The sequence below is a fragment of the Eleutherodactylus coqui genome, chromosome 10 (genome assembly GCF_035609145.1).
Source record: "Eleutherodactylus coqui strain aEleCoq1 chromosome 10, aEleCoq1.hap1, whole genome shotgun sequence".
NCBI lineage: Eukaryota > Metazoa > Chordata > Amphibia > Anura > Eleutherodactylidae > Eleutherodactylus > Eleutherodactylus coqui.
The window spans coordinates 20,256,788-20,275,692 of NC_089846.1; the positions used below are offsets into that span (position 1 = coordinate 20,256,788).

The 18,905-nt window shown below is 45.1% G+C and overlaps 1 protein-coding gene across 2 annotated transcripts in view; it reads right to left on the reverse strand.

Moving 5' to 3' along the window:
* NACC2 (NACC family member 2) overlaps positions 1 to 18,905 on the reverse strand; it is a 66,746-nt gene that overhangs the window by 16,649 nt on the left and 31,192 nt on the right. The window contains exons 4-5 of one of the 2 annotated variants that reach the window (XM_066580502.1): positions 10,569 to 10,763; positions 1,554 to 1,659 (exon numbers count right to left, since the gene is read on the reverse strand). In XM_066580502.1, the coding sequence (XP_066436599.1) occupies positions 1,554 to 1,659; positions 10,569 to 10,763 (301 nt within the window). The remainder of the gene's footprint in view (positions 1 to 1,553; positions 1,660 to 10,568; positions 10,764 to 18,905) is intronic. The other variant, XM_066580503.1, reaches the window with a different exon arrangement.

Consider the following 18,905-nt stretch of genomic DNA (forward strand, 5'->3'; position numbering starts at 1 on the left):
AAGAAAAAAAACGTCAAAACCCCTCTTTACTATGTAAAAAAAAGTAAACATTTTAAAATCCCAATTCTACTATCATCACATCCGTAATAACCCGGTGAAAAAAGTATATAATTTAACCCGCACAGTGCATCCTATGAAAAAAAAAGTACAAAAAACTACTTTTGCCTGTCTTGCCTTCCAAGAATAGAAAGTGATCAAAATGTTGCATAGATCAATAAATTGTGTCATTCAAAAGTACAACTCATCCGGCAAAAAACCCTTACACAGCCCCGTTGACAAAAAAAAAAATGTTAAAAGTCTTTGAATGCAGCGATAAAAAAAAAAAACATTGAAAAAAAAAAGTGTGAAAAATTGGGAAAAAATAAACTATATAAATTCGGTACTGACATAATCGTACCGGCCCGCAGAATCAATTCATCATATTATTTATACTGCATGCTGAGCGCCGTTAAAAATTTTACAAAACTGCCAGAATTGCAGATTTTGTTAATCTTGCCTCTAGGATAAAGCGGAATAAAAGCAATCAAAATGTTATTTGTTCCCAAAAATAGGATAAATAAAGACTAGAGCTCAGCCCACAAAAAACATCTCTTATAGAGCTCCGTCGATGCAAAAATAAAACGGTTATGGCTCTCGGAATGCGATCATGACAAAACAAAAATTTTCAGTTTTTTTCATCAAGGTGCAAACCGGCTTTGTCAGTAGAAGTCAGAAATAGTTGATCAACGGCGGTCTGCCTTCCAAGATCCCACCAATCAGCTGATCGCCAGGCCTGCGGTCGCTGCAGACAGCGCTGATGCATATAGGCCTGTCAGTATTGCAGTGGCCTGGTACTACATTAAACTCAATGAAAACTGTGCTTGCAGTACCAAACTGGGCCACAGCATTACAGACAGCTCTATCTGCTTCCAGCACCAACTGTGGGCTTGGCGATCAGCTGATTGGTGGGTATCCTGATTAACTGAATGGCAGACCCCCGTAAATCAACTACTGATGACCTATCCTGAGGATAGCTCATCAATAGTAAAAGTCCCAGAGAATCATTTAAGGGCCCTTTTCTAGTATATCTTAAAGGGGCTTTCTCACCTCAGACATTTATCGCACATTCCCAGAGTATGCTATAAATGTCTGTAATGTGGGAGCCCACCTTTTAGTCACCCACCAACCAGGAAGAAGCAGCTGTATCCAGTAGAAGAATGGAGGGGTGAGGTAGTCTCACATGTTCATGTCTCTCCATTGAAGTCTATGTGAGAAGTCCTTTGACGTCTAGGGTCAGCATAAGATGTTTCAGAGGTTTCATGAAGATCCAACCGATGAAGTTTGAGATAATCTTTTAAAGTACACCAAAGTCAAAAACCAGAACAATAGCAGATGTCACACTTTCGAGAGGGCAGCCAGACATTTCCACTACATCTACTGGACTGTTGGGGGACCATAGATCAGACATAAAGTACCTACTTAACGGTGCAGTTGGCTTTACCTATATGGTAGTAAGCTATAGTGCAAACAGAAAAAAATTAAAGGTGCGGATGAATCCAGTTCTTGGAACCTACCGGTCAAAAAAAGTAGCGAGGAGTCGTCGTAATAGGACCTTATGTTTCACTCCTGCACAGAGGTGGCAGTTCATGAGTTGTCCCCGGGTGATATAAACACCAGAGCCTATGGAAACACACGAGTTGTTAAAGATTATTTCCCCTAAAAATACAAAGAATTAACATAAGTTGTCATCTTGGGTCAAGTCTTTTTACATTCTCATCAACCATTTTCGGAGTTGTCTAATACATGATGGGCTTCTACAACGTGACAACCACAACCAATACTTTGCCTACAAGAGTTCTCGGCCAACAAGACTCCCATGTCACCACTCCCCAACTTCTCTTACTACTCCGTCTGGGTAAGTGGACGGTAGGTAGGAAAAAGGGATTGTTCAGGACTAGAAAAACATGGCGGCTTCCAAAAACAGCACCACATCTGTCCACCAGTTGTATCTGGTAGAGAAGCTCAGCTGCATTGAAGTGAATGAGGCTGAGATGCAATACTACACACAACCTGTAGGGTACGGTTTTAGGAGGAAAACAGCCAAGTTTGTCTAAGCCTAGACAGACCAGGGGTTGTCCCACCAAACTAGCCGATAGATGGGGCTGAGACTGCTGGGACCTCCCAAAATCCTGAAGGTCTGGGAATGAATGGAGTGGAGGTTGGGCGTGTGCACCGCTGCTCCTTCATTTCCATGGGGCTTCTGGAGATAGTCAAGTTCAAGAGTTCAGTTAGCAAGTTGTGAAGCTTGACAATGGCGCATCCTCTGGTCCAAGGAGGTAAGTATACACACTCATCATTTACAGTGGGGACACACAAACAACGCGTTTCAAGGCTAGATGTTAGTGGTGACATGTCTAGTCTTGAGAGGCGTTGTTTGTGCCCCCTGCTTGGATCAGTGCATGCTCCGTAACCCAACTGCTGAGGATCTCTCTGCCGAATGGTTTGTTCACTAATCGGCTGGCATGAGGAGCGGGAAGCAACCCCACCTGAGAATTGGAGCCAATAAGGTGAGCAGTTTGCATATGTTTGCCATTGGTCCTGTAGGTGGGGCTGCAGATGAAGCTGAAGATGAAGCACTTGGCTACCTCTGGCAGTCCCACTGAAACGAATGGAGTGGCGGTGCACATGCTCAACCAGTGCTCCATTCAGTGATCTTTGGGACCCTCGTTCTGGGGATCAGTGGGGATCCCTGCCATTGGACACCCACTGTTCAACTAAGTATCCCCTAGACTGTGGTTATGGGCTAACGCAATTTAGTGGGACAACCCTTTAAGTACAAGGACCCGGAGCTCAGGATGAACAAATCTTGTGATGCCACCAAGACAGTTGAAGACTATCATGCATGGAATTGTAGGACCATACCAAAAAAAGAGAAATTTTCCTAAATAATGATGTCATCGATAAGCAAAGGCGACACTCTTCAAGGGATCTCCAATTTAATTTTTTTTAAACCGAAACAGCTCCACCCCTCTCCAACAGGTTATGCCTGGTATTGCAGCTTTAATGGAGCTAAACTCCAATGCCAGACACAACCCATGGACAGGTGAGGTGCCATTTCTGTAGATTAAAAAAATATATATATCAGACCCTTTATCTAATCCCGACAACCCCTTTAATGCTCTTCCATCTCATTGTCATAAATGTCATTGCTTCTTTCCTGCCTTTTCACACCGCTCAGTGTGAAATCCCTGCCTGGAACTGCACTGGTTAACCCCATCGTCATGTGAAACTAAGGATGAAAATGATAATTTCTCACTCCATTAAGGAGAGGAAAAAATGAGATGCTTCATGACTATGAAGAGGCCGACGGTAAACCTTTCTACAAATCACAGTCACCGATAAATCGATGCCATCAGAAACGCAGCAATGGGCTACGGTGAAAGCTCTTTGGCTGCCTCCCCCCCCCCCCTTAGTTCTCGTCTTCTTTACCTTGAATGAACTCCCACACACAGACCGGCAGCTCTGAGATCTGCGGGTATTGATTCTAATTATATACTGCTGACTGCAGAGGAGCGGAACTCCATCCCCTCTAGTCAAGTCAATATGCACACTGTGAGATAGGGAGGGTGTCTGCATTAGAACGCAGGCAGCTTCACCCTACTCTATAGGCGGGCACAACAGCTGTCTGAATGGCATTCCTGAGCACGCCGAAGGTGGCACCGCTAAAATGAGACATTTTTATTAGGCTTTTAGATGTGGAACTTGAGGACTTTGCAGAAGCAGCAGTCACATAATACGTTGTAGATCTGACTGGTAAGCAAAAATGGACTGAATGTACCCAGCAATGACGAAGTCTGTGGCATCACGTGCGTCGAACGCTTTGCCGGTTCTAATGGCGGTCACTGGTTTTACTTCAGCCTGTCCACTAGGTTTAAAAATATATGTAGTCCAATAAATAGAACCCATGACAGTGCTAGATATTAGCAAGAAGGTATGGCTATATATACACAGGCCTGCCTCCAGGTTGACATGGGCCCTTGGGTGACAGTGATTATCCTTAGTGATTTATAGGCCCCGCTGTGCCCCCAGAGACATTTATAGACCTCGCTGTACCACCTGAAACATTTATAGGCCTTGTTGTGCCCCCAGAGATATTTATAGGCCCCGCTGTGCCCCCCGAGACACTTATAGGCCCCATCTGTGCCCACTGACAGGCTTATAGGCCTCGCTGTGCCCCCTGACAGGCTTATAGGCCCCACTGTGTCACCTAAGACTGTGCCCCCTTAATCATTTATAGGACCCGCTGGGACATTTTAGACCCAGCTGTGCCCCTGAAAGGTTTGTTGGCCATGCTTTGCCCCCTGAGCAAATATTAAGGCCCCACTGTGTCCTAGCAATAAAATAAAATAATAAACTCATTCACCTCCATCACCCTCCAACGGCACCTGTCTGGGTTTTTCAGGTGCTGATGCTAGCCTAGTATACATATATACAGTTCTCTTATCTCTCTACAGGACTATAAAGACTTTATACTGATGTAGCATTAAAGATGTTGTCAGGATTAAAAAGACGGCCTGATTTTTTCTTTCTTCTTTTTTAAATCTACAGAAATGGCACCTCATCTGTCCACGGGTTGTGTCTGGCATTGGAGTTTAGCTCCATTAAAGCTGCAATACCAGACATAACCTATGGGGAGGGGTGGAGCTGTTTCAGTTTAAAAAAAAATAGTAGAACCCTTTTTTCAAATCTGACAACCCTGTAACCCTTGAAGAGTGTCGTCTTTGGGTATCGTCCTACAATTCCCTGCATAATAGTACTGAACTGTCTTGGTGGCATCACAAGATCTGACCTCCGGGTCCTTGTACTTAAAGGGATTGCCCCACTAAGTTGCGTTAGCCCATAACCACAGTATATAGGGGATAACTGGGAGTCCCCCAGGCTGCACGGGCATGCACAGTCCCTGTCTTCTCCTCCTTTGCCCCATCTTGTTGCTTCTTTTGCATTATAACGAGTTAATGACACAATCAGCTCTGCCACATCAGCATAAAGTCTTTATGGTCCTGTTGAAAGATTCCCAGCCTGGGGGACTCTGAGAATAAATGGGCACTCCAGAGCTGCTGTACATGGTCACTGTAAGCCAGTAGATTCTGAACTCGTCTACTAGTGGAAGATCGGGAGTTTGCCAACACAGGAAGCAAGCACGGCACATGGCGGTTGAACAAGAGGGCGTCTCGGTACAGATTAAGTATGATTAATGAACACGAAGATGGGGGGTTAAGATAATTTAGAAAGGTTATCTGCCATCCTATGTGAACTCCAGATAACACATTGGGTGATGTTCAAAGACAGAATCAGCCTTCTGCATCTGACAAACCCACCACTACATCACTTATTCTGCCCCCCTTCATCAATGGAGATAGGTGGGATAAGTTAGCAATCATCAGAGCCCTCCATCCCATTGCAAATCATTATCGTCAACTCCTACTCAGCTTGAAATGGCTGATATCAGTGAACAATAGATGAACTGCAACCTCACAAGAAAGTAAAACTTTTTTCCAAAAACAGCACCACTGCTGTCCACAGGTTGGTTATGGTACTGCAGCCAAACCCCATTTATGTCAATAACACACACAAGGCATGTGTGGCGCTGTTTCTTGAAGAGAGCAACCACATTTTTCTAGTTCCGTCCATCCTGTAGATTCGGTGTACTGTCCCTTTAAGTAATGTGTAGTGCGGTGAGAATAAAACCTTAACAAAAGCCATATTGTAGGCATCAGAGACTCGAGTCCTGTGTGATAAAAGTCCGATCGGTGCGGACTCACTACTGAGACCTCCACTCATCCCAATAATGGGGGTCCCGTGTCCCCCTCCCCTCGTCACTGCACCACCCTCAGGACATGGAGACTGATTGCAGCGGCGGTTGAGCATACGTAATGCTGCTCCAGTCACTTCCTTGGGGCTGATGGAAAAAGAGAGTACAAGCTCTTGGCTCCAGCAGCCCCATTGAAGATGAACGGAGCGAGCCGAGAGTGAGAAGGAAAAGGGAACATGGTCCACCCATTCTCAGGATTGGCGGGGGGCAGTGGTGAGACTTATCACTTGTCTTATAGGTCATAAAAGCTGGTTTGGGGACACTTTCTCGCTCACACTGACAGTCACGAGAACAAAAAAAATGTCCAATTTTTGGGCAATTCTGTTGGCAGCCCAAAAAAAAAAAAAAAAAAAATCACACCGCCATGTAAATGCAATTTTCACGCGAGCGCGATACGATTTTCTATTTTTACAATTGCACCACCATGCGTTTTCACGCGCGTGAAAATCCCACAAGCAGCGACACAACCGCTGGTTTACGTACGATATCGGTCCACGTTCTTCTAGCTGCCGTCGCACTCGCCTGTGTCAATACGGCCATACGGCAAGGAAAGAGCAGAACGCATCACCGGGGCGCAGTAGTAGTAGTCGTCCTAATGGGCTCGCATAATCATAGTCTACTTTTTAATTACGCTCGTCAGGCACATCAGAGGTTAACGCGACAGGTTCGCGAAAGAAAAAAAAAATATGTTGGCTTCTCGGAGGAAGAAGGGAAGGGGGGAATAAAAAGCCCCCAACACCTGCCAATGGTGATATTAATGCAGGGGAGAGGAAATAAAACAGGCGCTACATGTATTATGAGCTGGAGATATTAATCTGCCTTCCGCAGATTGAAAAATGCAAATTGTCCTCATCCACAGGTGTGCCGAGACACGATTTACAGTTGTGCCTCACTGTGAAAATAACCCATGTCACATTTAATAGCAGCACATAAAATGTAAACTGCAACAAAATGAATATTCTAGCAGCATAACGAGTGTTGGTATTCTGTATGCTAACAACCATTTACAGTGCCCGGGCTATTGTGCTGTGCAACTAAATTGATTTTGTTGGAAATGTACACAGCACTTTGGATGTCAGGCTTGTTTAGTGGATGTGACAGTTTAGGAGAGGCCACTTATAAAGGATAAACCTGAAGTCTGGATGCCGAGCGTCCCCGGATAACGGCTGTGTTTGGAAGCGTCTGCCAAGACCACCCATGGCCACTGTTAAAAATGCGTCCCGTCTAATTGCCGCTGACTACCCTCATCTCCTGCGGATAGCAGGTACAAGCTGTACCCGGAATAGATGGCATCTGGCACACGCCCAATAGACTTCAGATCCTATGTGTATTCGTGTTAGATTGCCAAGCAAGGGGGTTGGGAGGTAGCCTCAAGTGTCTGCTTGAAGTTCCGATTCTCTTTCTCCAACCTCACCTCCGGTACATCACTGAATGTGAAGAGGTGGGGTGCTAACTAAAATATTTTGGCTGGCAGTCTGAAGAAGGGGCTGATTTGGTCTTGAAACGTACAGCGGTTCAAACAATAGGTGGATGACTTAGAGAAATGCGACCCACGCGGTGGCACAGGGCAGCAGACACCAGGGTAGACGGAGGGCGATTGCACCCTTAGGTCCACCTGACCAAGAGTTGTTCTTCATATGTGAATCATCCTCCTCCCAGGGCTGTCTGCTCTGCTCTGATGGTCCAAAGTGCTGCTGTCAGCACAATAGTGCCCCTGTAATACAATGGCTTAGTTATGCTATTGTGTTTATGCACCGCTTGGTTCTGGTGCTGTATTTATCTTAAGCTTGGTTTTGGTGCTGTGTCAATTTTAGGCACTTGTCTGGTGCTGTATTCACATTTTGAGCTTAGTTCTGATGCTGTATTTATGTACTCAGTTTGGATCTGGTGCAGTATTTATGTACTGAGTTAAGTTCTGGCGCAGTATGCATATACTGAGCTCGACTCTGGCGCAGTATGCATATACTGAGCTCGACTCTGGCGCAGTATGCATATACTGAGCTCGACTCTGGCGCAGTATGCATATACTGAGCTCGACTCTGGCGCAGTATGCATATACTGAGCTTGACTCTGGCGCAGTATGCATATACTGAGCTCGACTCTGGCGCAGTATGCATATACTGAGCTCGGCTCTGGCGCAGTATGCATATACTGAGCTCGGCTGTGGCGCAGTATGCATATACTGAGCTCGGCTCTGGCGCAGTATGCATATACTGAGCTCGGCTGTGGCGCAGTATGCATATACTGAGCTCGGCTCTGGCGCAGTATGCATATACTGAGCTCGGCTCTGGCGCAGTATGCATATACTGAGCTCGGCTCTGGCGCAGTATGCATATACTGAGCTCGGCTCTGGCGCAGTATGCATATACTGAGCTCGGCTCTGGCGCAGTATGCATATACTGAGCTCTTTATATACTGAGCTCGGTTCTGGCGCAGTATTTATGTACCGAGCTCGACTCTGGCGCAGTATTTATGTACCGAACTCGACTCTGGCGCAGTATTTATGTACCGAGCTCGACTCTGGCGCAGTATTTATGTACCGAGCTCGACTCTGGCGCAGTATTTATGTACCGAGCTCGACTCTGGCGCAGTATTTATGTACCGAGCTCGACTCTGGCGCAGTATTTATGTACCGAGCTCGACTCTGGCGCAGTATTTATGTACCGAGCTCGACTCTGGCGCAGTATTTATATACCGAGCTCGACTCTGGCGCAGTATTTATATACCGAGCTCGACTCTGGCGCAGTATTTATATACCGAGCTCGACTCTGGCGCAGTATTTATATACCGAGCTCGACTCTGGCGCAGTACTTATATACCGAGCTCGACTCTGGCGCAGTATTTATATACCGAGCTCGACTCTGGCGCAGTATTTATATACCGAGCTCGACTCTGGCGCAGTATTTATATACCGAGCTCGACTCTGGCGCAGTATTTATATACCGAGCTCGACTCTGGCGCAGTATTTATATACCGAGCTCGACTCTGGCGCAGTATTTATATACCGAGCTCGACTCTGGCGCAGTATTTATATTCCGAGCTCGACTCTGGCGCAGTATTTATATACCGAGCTCGACTCTGGCGCAGTATTTATATACCGAGCTCGACTCTGGCGCAGTATTTATATACCGAGCTCGACTCTGGCGCAGTATTTATATACCGAGCTCGACTCTGGCGCAGTATTTATATACCGAGCTCGACTCTGGCGCAGTATTTATATACCGAGCTCGACTCTGGCGCAGTATTTATATACCGAGCTCGACTCTGGCGCAGTATTTATATACCGAGCTCGACTCTGGCGCAGTATTTATATTCCGAGCTCGACTCTGGCGCAGTATTTATATACCGAGCTCGACTCTGGCGCAGTATTTATATACCGAGCTCGACTCTGGCGCAGTATGTATATACCGAGCTCGGCTCTGGCGCAGTATGCATATATTGAGCTCGGCTCTGGTACAGTATTAATATACTGAGCTTGGTTTTGGTGCTGTTTTTATATACTGAGCTTGGTTCTGGTGCAGTATTTATATACTGAGCTCTTTATATACTGAGCTTGGTTCTGGTGCAGTATTTATATACTGAGGTCTTTATATACTGAGCTTGGTTCTGGTGCAGTATTTATGAACTGAGCTTGGTTTTGGTGCTGTTTTTATGTATTGAGCTTGGTTCTGGTGCAGTTTTTATGTACTGAGCCTGGTTTTGGTACAGCATTTATTCAGTTTGGCTCTGGTGCTGTATTTATGTATTAAGCATGGTTCTGTTGCTGTATTTATGTACTAAGCATGGTTCTGTTGCAGTATTTATGTACTCAGTTTGGTGCAGTATTTATGTACTGAGCTTGGTTCTGGTACAATATTTATATTCTGAGCTTAGTTCTGGTGCTGTATGTCTATGCTGAGCTTGGTTTTGTATTTATGTTATAAGCTTGGTTATGGTGCTGTATTTGTGTATTGAGCTTGGTTCTGGTACAGTATTTATTCACTGAACTGTTCTGGTGTGTATGCTGCCATCTTGCTGCTTTTTCACAAGCAGAATACAGGCAGACTGTCTATTGGTACAATATATATATATATATATATATATATATATATATATATATATATATATATATATATATTAGTTGTTTTTTCTTATGACCCCCAGAGGGCACAACAAAAATCTAACCTAAGGTCATTTCTGGGATTCTCCGTTTTAGCCAAGTTGGACTACACACTTCATGCAATTGATAGTAATCACCCAACAAGTTTATTAGTTCCCCTGTTGACAGGAAATTTGGGGGGCCATATCCAAGGATTTTTTTTAGGGTCAATGGGTAAGTTACTAGGTTTTAAGGCATGTCTTAAATAACTAACAAAAGCCATCAATGAAATATTATGTCCTCTACTTCACTGACAGCTTCATGTGGGATCGAGCCTACAGCATGGAGGAAGGAGGACAATAGATCTCCTTAGTGGTCAGGCCATAAGACAATGTCCAGTTGCTGACCATTCAGTCCCCGACTGAGCTCCCAGCCATACTCCATCAACGCTCTCCTCACTATGTCTAGGGTTTGTGACTGCACAAAAATAATTTTGGAAACCAAGAAAGGGATTTTCTTGCAACCCAATAGTCTAAAACAAGACGAACGTAGGAGAAAAATCATTGCCCAGAAGAGGGGCGAGGACGATGTCCGTTTTTACTCAGATCAACATTGCAACAATTTGCTGTCTCCATTTACCTGCAACTAGTTCCAACTTCTCTCCAGGGTCTCCTTCCGAGTAGAGCTTAGGGTGGCAGCGGTATCCGATCTGACTTATCAGGCTGGCAGGAAGTGCCACCAAGTCTCGGCGGATTAGGACGCAGGAGCGATTCTCTATGGAGTTCTGTATCTGCTCTGCTTTCTCCTGTGCCACTAATTGAAGAACAAGAGTTGCTGATAAGAAATATATCAAAGTCATATATTGAGTCATACATCAGCATTTTTCATTAGAACACAACATAATTAATTAGAATTACATTTATTTAGCACCAACATAATGTAGCTAGGGCCGGACTGAACATTTGGGCATTAGGACAGTGCCCGACAGCCCATGGGCATAGGAGTCTACAGTTACATTTGTCTTAAACAGCTCTACCAACAATAGAGGGTATGCCATAAATCTCATACAGAAGGGAATCCTACTATTCTGTCCCAACGTATCACTAAACTGGGGTCCTGACAGTGTGCGCAGCCGTTCACCATTATCCCTTAAAAGGGCTGTCAAGTGGTAAACAATCAATGGCCATTAAAAACAGATTGGCCACTCAGGATCTCCACTGATCAGATTTTCATTGGCTTGGTCCGCTTGTGCACCAAGATAATTTCTACAGTAAGCAGACAGCTCCGTTCTCACTGCAGTGGCCAGGCTTGGTATTGCAGATATCGAATGGAATGGCAACTTTACCTGCAATACCAAGCTGGGCTACTGTAGTGGGAATGAAGCTGTCTGCTTCCTGCAGAAATCATCTCAGTGCACAAGTGCAAGGGCCTGGCAAAAGCGGATCGGCGAGGGTTTCAGGCGATGGACCCACGCCAATTTACTATTGGTTGCCTATCTTAAGGATGGGCCATCAATAGTTTACAATTGGATAACCCCTTTAAAGGTGTTGTACCACTTCTAGCTGTTTTGCTGTAGAAAGCAGACATCCAGCAGTAGCCTGAATTGGTACTGTAGGCTGAGTCCCATACACTTCAATAAGATTCAGCCTGCAGTACCAACCCAGGCCACTGCACAATGTACGGAGCTGTCTGCTTCCTGCAGCAAAACAGTAAGAGGTGGGATAACCCCTTTAATGGATTAACCCAACTATGCTAGGACTCTAGCAGTTTTCTTCTTTTACGCCTGGGGTCCCAGACCACTTTCAGTCTTCCCCCGTCCTTACACATAGAAATAACGGCAGGCATTGTAAAAGTAATATTGACCAAAATATTACTGAGCAATAATGGACACGGCCTACATGAGACATTTCCTTACTGACCAACCTATCAGTAGACAGGTCACTGCCTCCCATAAGATCAACACAATCATCTCCTGCTGTTGGGATCATCCCCATTGCCTGATAGCAGGTCCTAAGGAAGAACAATATCTACTACAACCAGAAAATGATCATCAATGCTATTATATTATTCTAAGGTAGTCTGGCCATATAGGAAAGGATGAGATCTGGTCCTTCCTCCGGGTCTCGTCACATCTGGTTACAACCACCTGGGGGCATCCTTACATGATAGTTATCCTGAAGTACCCAACATGCTATGAGGTGAGGTATCCAAGTAATGCTCCTTTTCGTCCCCCTGATTAACTCATAAGGGCTTGGACCCATTCACTAAAGATCACATTGCTCCAGGGGGGCTGTATGATGCGGCTGAAATCAGGAGGTGGTATTTGGGGGAAAGACGCCAGATCTTCCCTCCATGGGCCCCATAGCAACTCATTGGCCTGTCTCCACGGCACATACCCCAATTGTCCAGGCTAAGAAGCAAGAGACTCGAAAGTTATAGCTAAGAACTCCAGTTGCTACTCAATCCAAAACTCAGAAATTGTAATTGGTCTGTACAAAAACCACCATAAAGGCTTGAAATAGGGATTGTATCAGCGCTCAGCGCCCACAGGCAAATTATTACAGGCCCGAGGAATTGTATACATGTGCAATAAGGCAAACAATAGTGCAGAACGAGGTGTAAACAGCCCCCCGGGGCCACCATGCATCTCCATAAAGACCATGAAAGGAACACGCCAATAGCCAGGCACTGCACACGACGAGCGGAATACTAACACGGACGCCAACAATGACACTTTCTTCTGCCTTACATAAGACACAATTCATGGATCCTTCAGGCATTCCTATTGTTTATTTAGCAGTGTCTATAGATTGTAAGCTCTTCAGCCTCCTTAATGTGCGTTCAGGCCTGTATGTGCTACATGTATACGATCTAGAGAGGTTCTAAAAGTAGTTAACGGTTTTGATAGAAAAAGGGTCCATCAAGCAGCTAGTTCTGTTAGTACTGAGCTTGCAGTTTATAGTAATCTGATCACTAGGTGGCGCCCAGTGCATTCACTGCTGAGTTTCCCACCCATCATGAAGACAGAGGTTCCGTGTGTCCTCCTTTCCTCTTCACTGCCGGCTCGCTGCAACCCACGCAGTCAGGAGATTGAATGGAGTGGCGTTGCACATGCGCAGTACCATTCCATCTTCAACGGGATTGTCGGAGCTTGTAGTCTGCTACTTCCATAAGCCCCATTGAACTTGTAGTAGTAATATAAATGTGTTTCTTAAATCAGCCTAGGCAAACATATATATATTAATATATATATATATATATATATATATATATATGCGCATATATCCACCTTCATAGGAAATAGCTAGCAGTTAAATGGTTAACGGGCTTAAAATTAATACCCTGGTATGTACAAGTACAATGTTGAAGGTAAACCCCATATGCATCTTCCCAGCGCTAGCTTACAAAGAAGGGGGCGGGACTTCTTATCTCTTACTGCATTCCTTCAGTCCAGATTGGAATATTAATAGAGTCTATGCTACTTGGGTTTATAGGAATTACGTGTTCACATAGCGACATACACCTGGGGCGTAAACATATGTTAATCATTAGCGTCATTACATACTAGGCCAATTATGAGTTGTCATGATGTTGGGGGGTGGTGCATGTAATTGGTGCGCCATAGTCAACTATATCTGTATTGTATATCTTTAAATAAATCAGAAGGGTATGGGGGCTGACGGATAACACCAGTCAGTTCAAATATATATATTCATGCATGAAGCTTCTCATTATAACCAATTTGGAGCAGATCAGTGAAATCTTCTGAAATATGATTTATTCCTATAACAAACTGAATTGAGTGTTGGCAGTGAATGTGCAGCCACCACTCTATTCAACCCCCTCCTCACTGCAGAGAGCCCGGAATGAGGAGGAGAGGGGGACACGGGACCGCCATTCTTGGAATCAGTAGGGTTCTCAGTGGTGAGATCCCCAATAATCAGACTTATCACCTATCCTATGGACATCAATTTTGGGATGCCCTTTGTAATACTCATTTAGGCAAATCAGATGAATTGATTTATTCGTATATAGCTAATTTTTTAAGTCCCAGCAACATCTCAACATAGAAGAGAGGAGACACCATAGCAAAAATGGGCCCCTATTATAATCTTGGGTTCTACCACAAGGATCTGGAGTCAGTTTTCCCCTTTACATCCTTTGAGACAATCCCTCACCCCACGTTTCCCAATAATACAGTTCCTCCGTATAGGAGAATCATGCAAAAGTTCATGCCATCCAATCATAAAAATCACAAAACCACCCAGAGCTGGGTCCCTTTCCTTCGAGGGCTCCATAAGTCTACCTCTAAGAACGTGATTCCCCAAACTTTTACTCTACAGACACAGAGGTCACTCTTGCTGTATTTAGGCGGCAGGTTCTCTTTAATCCCAAGAGAGACGGGTATTTATGGAGCGGGCACCCCTGCCAATGTTTGCACATATTATACACACATAAACCATCTGAAAAGTAAGCACGGGTGATGGTAACGTTTGAGCAGGACGTGGCATAAGAGTCTATGAGAAGCAATGTTTTACAAAAGTGCCAGGGCCTACATTAACAAACATCCATTACATCTGAGAGGGTTGTCACACACGAGACACTACAAAGGAGATCTGGTGGGAGATGGTGTCTTCAACAAATCATAGCTCTTCTCGTAGTGACTCACGCTCTTCCGAGAGCAAACAGTTCTTTGTTTGGGACGTCTTCGTGTGTTCCATTTAGACAGAGGCGCCCACCAGCTATACCGGCGGGGTCCTGGGACATAAATGATGGCGTAAACCATTGAAGGTCGAAGAAAAGAAGGAAGGACCAGAATGAAGCTGACCCTGGCAAACGCACTGCCAAAACCATTATAAAAAGGAACCTCAACGGGCAACATTTCTGCTTTGTGGAAATGATAGTATGCTAGAACCCCATTACTCCAACTTCACTTGAAGGGGCTCGTTCACATAAGCGGTCTTGTTTTCTGTTCTGCTGTCTTATCAGTGGTGGGTTGCCAATAGAGGTTGAATGACCCCCATCACCCCTGCCCCATTTGCGGAACATTTATTACCTGATTCACTGGGCAACAGCAAAAATGTGATTACATAGTCACACCGTTGCTGGCCGAAGTGGTCAGCGCAGCATCAGACTCCTCCCTTTCCTGCTGTCATTGTACAGTGCGCAGGAGACTGGAGGAGGAATCAGCTGGGTGACCGAGTGCTCCAGCTGCCGTCATTGTACAGTGTGCAGGAGACTGGAGGAGGAGTCAGCTGGGGGACAGAGTGCTCCAGCTGCCGTCAGTGTACAGTGTGCAGGAGACTGGAGGAGGAGTCAGCTGGGGGACCGAGTGCTCCAGCTGCCGTCAGTGTACAGTGTGCAGGAGACTGGAGGAGGAGTCAGCTGGGGGACCGAGTGCTCCAGCTGCCGTCATTGTACAGTGTGCAGGAGACTGGAGGAGGAGTCAGCTGGGGGACAGAGTGCTCCAGCTGCCGTCAGTGTACAGTGTGCAGGAGACTGGAGGAGGAGTCAGCTGGGGGACAGAGTGCTCCAGCTGCCGTCAGTGTACAGTGTGCAGGAGACTGGAGGAGGAGTCAGCTGGGGGACCGAGTGCTACGGCCGCCGTCAGCACCAGTGTTACAGTGTGAGTATGCAATCACATTTTTACTGGTGGCTGGTGGTGAGACGGGAGGACTCTGTTACCGAGTGGGAGCCAGGGGAAGGTGGCCCTATTATGAGTTATGGGGCCCCATGAGTTCCATTTACATCGCTGGTCAGAGGAGTAGTAAAATAGAAAAGAAAATGGTTCAGCTTTACTTTCCATTGATTTCAATCGGATTTCTAAGCTTCATTTCGGCTTTTAGTTTTTGATGAAAAAATAGCGCGGACTGGCGCTCTTTTTTGACGATACAAAAATGAAAAGTGAATGAAAAAGGACAATTCTGTTTTTTTTTGTTATATTATAGCGAATGGGAGACAGAACTGATTGCAAAGGTTCAGGTTTGCTTCCGTTTTTGTTGTCAGTTTAACGTATCCATTTTTAAAGCAGCGTGCACAAAAGGGACGAAAGACCAAATACAATAAAACCAATCCGCCAAAAACGAATGCGAATGGAATCAGATGGAAACAAACGTCTGCCAGATCCATTACAAAAGGAAGAAGCTATGGTTTCCCGTTTGCTGCAGTTTTAAACCTGTTTTGCTACCAAATTCATATTATTAAAAATGTATCCATCAGAAATGGAAAGCGAAGTGCTGATGTGAACGAGCCCGTACCTTCAGGAGGCCAATCAGGAGATCTTCACATGTACCTTCAGGGGGCCAATCAGGAGATGTTCACATGTGCGTTTTTTTTTTTATTCGTTTCAATGGATTTATTTTCTTTTCTCTAAATGTAAAAAATGGATCTGTAACTCTAACCAATGCAAACTGAACTGAACAGAACCAGTGCTGTCCGATCCGCATCGGTTAAACCCATCCGGAAATGAAAAAACAGACGTTTCGTTTGCATCAGTTTCTAATCCGTTCTGATCAGTTTTTAATGGATTCTTCTCGCTTTGTTAGCTCTACTTTTACAGTCGCACACGTGCAGTATAATATAACGGATCCGTTAAACAGAAGCCCAAATGGATACAAACGGAATCATGCCTGTTAGAGATGAGCGAGTAGTGCCTTAGCTGAGTATCTCCCTGCTCGTCTCTAAAGATTCGGGGGCCGGCGCTGATGACAGGTGAGTCGTGGCGGGGAGCGGAGTGGGGGTGGGGGGTTGTGGGAGAGAGAGCTCTCCCCTCCGTTCCTCCTCGCTCTCCCCTGCCGCTCCCCCCCCCCCCCCCCCCCGCCGGCCCCCGAATCTTTAGAGACGAGCGGGGAGATACTCGGTTAAGGCACTACTCGCTCGAGTAATGTGCCTTAGCGAGTATACTCACTCATCTCTAGTGCCTGTCCTCGTGGAGTACAATATCAACCCTTTCCAATCCAATTTGTATCCTGGTTTTCCTAGGGGGCTTACTCTTTTTTTGCCATTACAGAACAGCGCTATCTGCTGGCTAAAGCCAGTACTGCATGAGGCTCCAACAGCAGAGAGGCTGGCAATATACAGTAAGAGAACCCCGAATGACGTCTTCCAACATCGGAGCTATACAGCCTTAACCCTTTCCAATCCACTGTCTGACATCTGAAGACATTATGATTTAAGGCTGTACAGCTCCGATGTTGGAAGATGTCCATCTGGGTTCTCTTACTGTATATTGCCAGACTCTCTGCTGTCGGAGCCTATGCAACGTGTCACCTCATGCAATACTGGCTTTAGCCAGCATGTAGCGCCGTTGTATAACGGCAGAAAAAGAGTAAGCCCCGTAGGAAAACCAGGATACAAATTGGATTGGAAAGGGTTAAATCATAATGTCTTCAGAGGTCAGTTCGGTTTCCAGTTTATTTCTTTTAAGGCCGAAAAAAAAGTTCTGAACTTCAGTTTTTCCTGTTCATCAAGAATACAAAAACCAGAACAGAGGTATAACTAAAGAAGTTCCAGTGAAATCTATGCTTTTTTGTTTTTCAATGAAACCCTGATGTGAACTCGGCTTCATATGTGCGTTTCGGACTGTAAACCACATGGATGTCTATGTGAAGAGATCACCCAACACAGGACTAAAGGCCCATTTACAGGCAACGGTTATCGCAAATGACCACAAATATGCGATAAGCGTTGCGTGTAAACGCGCACATTGGGCACTTTTCATCTGAACAATGATTTTAAGGTGAACTTAAAATCCATTATTCAACCACATAGAGATAAAGTATCTCGCAACAGACCTCATGCTGTGTTCTCCATGGGAGTTGGGATATTAGAATGTATTTTTCCAGCAGCCCAACAAGAACAAGGCAGCAGTGTGCAGAGCACAGCCCACATTTACATGCAAATGATAAAGTGTTAATGGACATTAGAGTCCATTAACACTTTATGCAAAATGATCGCTAAAACTTTCAGTCATTTGAAAGATCATCTTTGCATGTAAATGGGCCTTAACATAACAGAGCAAAGCTGTCAATCACACTGCAGCCCCAGCCAGAGTGCTCTGTGCAGCAGTGGAAATCATGGTGGTTTCGGGCAGCAATGGTCAATGAGGTATGGGGAGTAAGGAAGAGTGAGACGTGTATTTGTCATCTTCTCTGATATGTTCACAATACTTTATGACAAAAGTTATTACAGAACAGAGCAAAGTGATATAAAGGTGCGCTGCAGGCTCTGTGCCCACAGATGGTATTGCGTACTATTACTGCATAGACCGCCTACAAGAGGACATTGATAAAGTAATGCGCACATCTGCAACTACAACCCGATACTGGAAAGTGGTTGCAACTTTTCTTCCTCCTCGGAGCACTAAAGGGAACTGAATGTTGGGGAGCATCATGGTCTGGCGCTAAACATTGCACAAGTCTCAATCCCAACCGCTAAACCATGCTTAGGGTCAAAGAAAGAAGATGTAGCAGCAATATATATGGACAGCTGGTTCATATACAGTATCATTCTAGCAGCAGGGCCAGTTTGTGGGAGTGATAAACTGGGCACTGGTCCGCGGTTCCAGAGAAGGACAACCGCAGGTGAAATATACAACCTACCCAGGAGTTAACTGTATTATTTTATGCGGGAGCTGTATGGCGGTATTATATGGACTTGGTGGGCTGTATAGGACAGTATTATCTCAGCATTTTATTGTAGGCATTATGAGGGAGTTGTATGACAGTATTATATGGGCTCTTTAAGACATTTTATAGTGATTCTATATAGGTTATGTATGGCAGTATTATCGTAGCACTATACAGCATTATTATGTGAGCTCCATTTAGTATTATTTTTGCACTATATGGCTGTATCATATAAAGTGAAATGACAGTAGGGTGTCCTTACTTAGCTTTATGCCAAGAGCACCATTTTCTATAAAAATGGCCCTGTCTAGGGGAAAGTTGTGTTTAAATGGAGGTGCAAACCAGACGT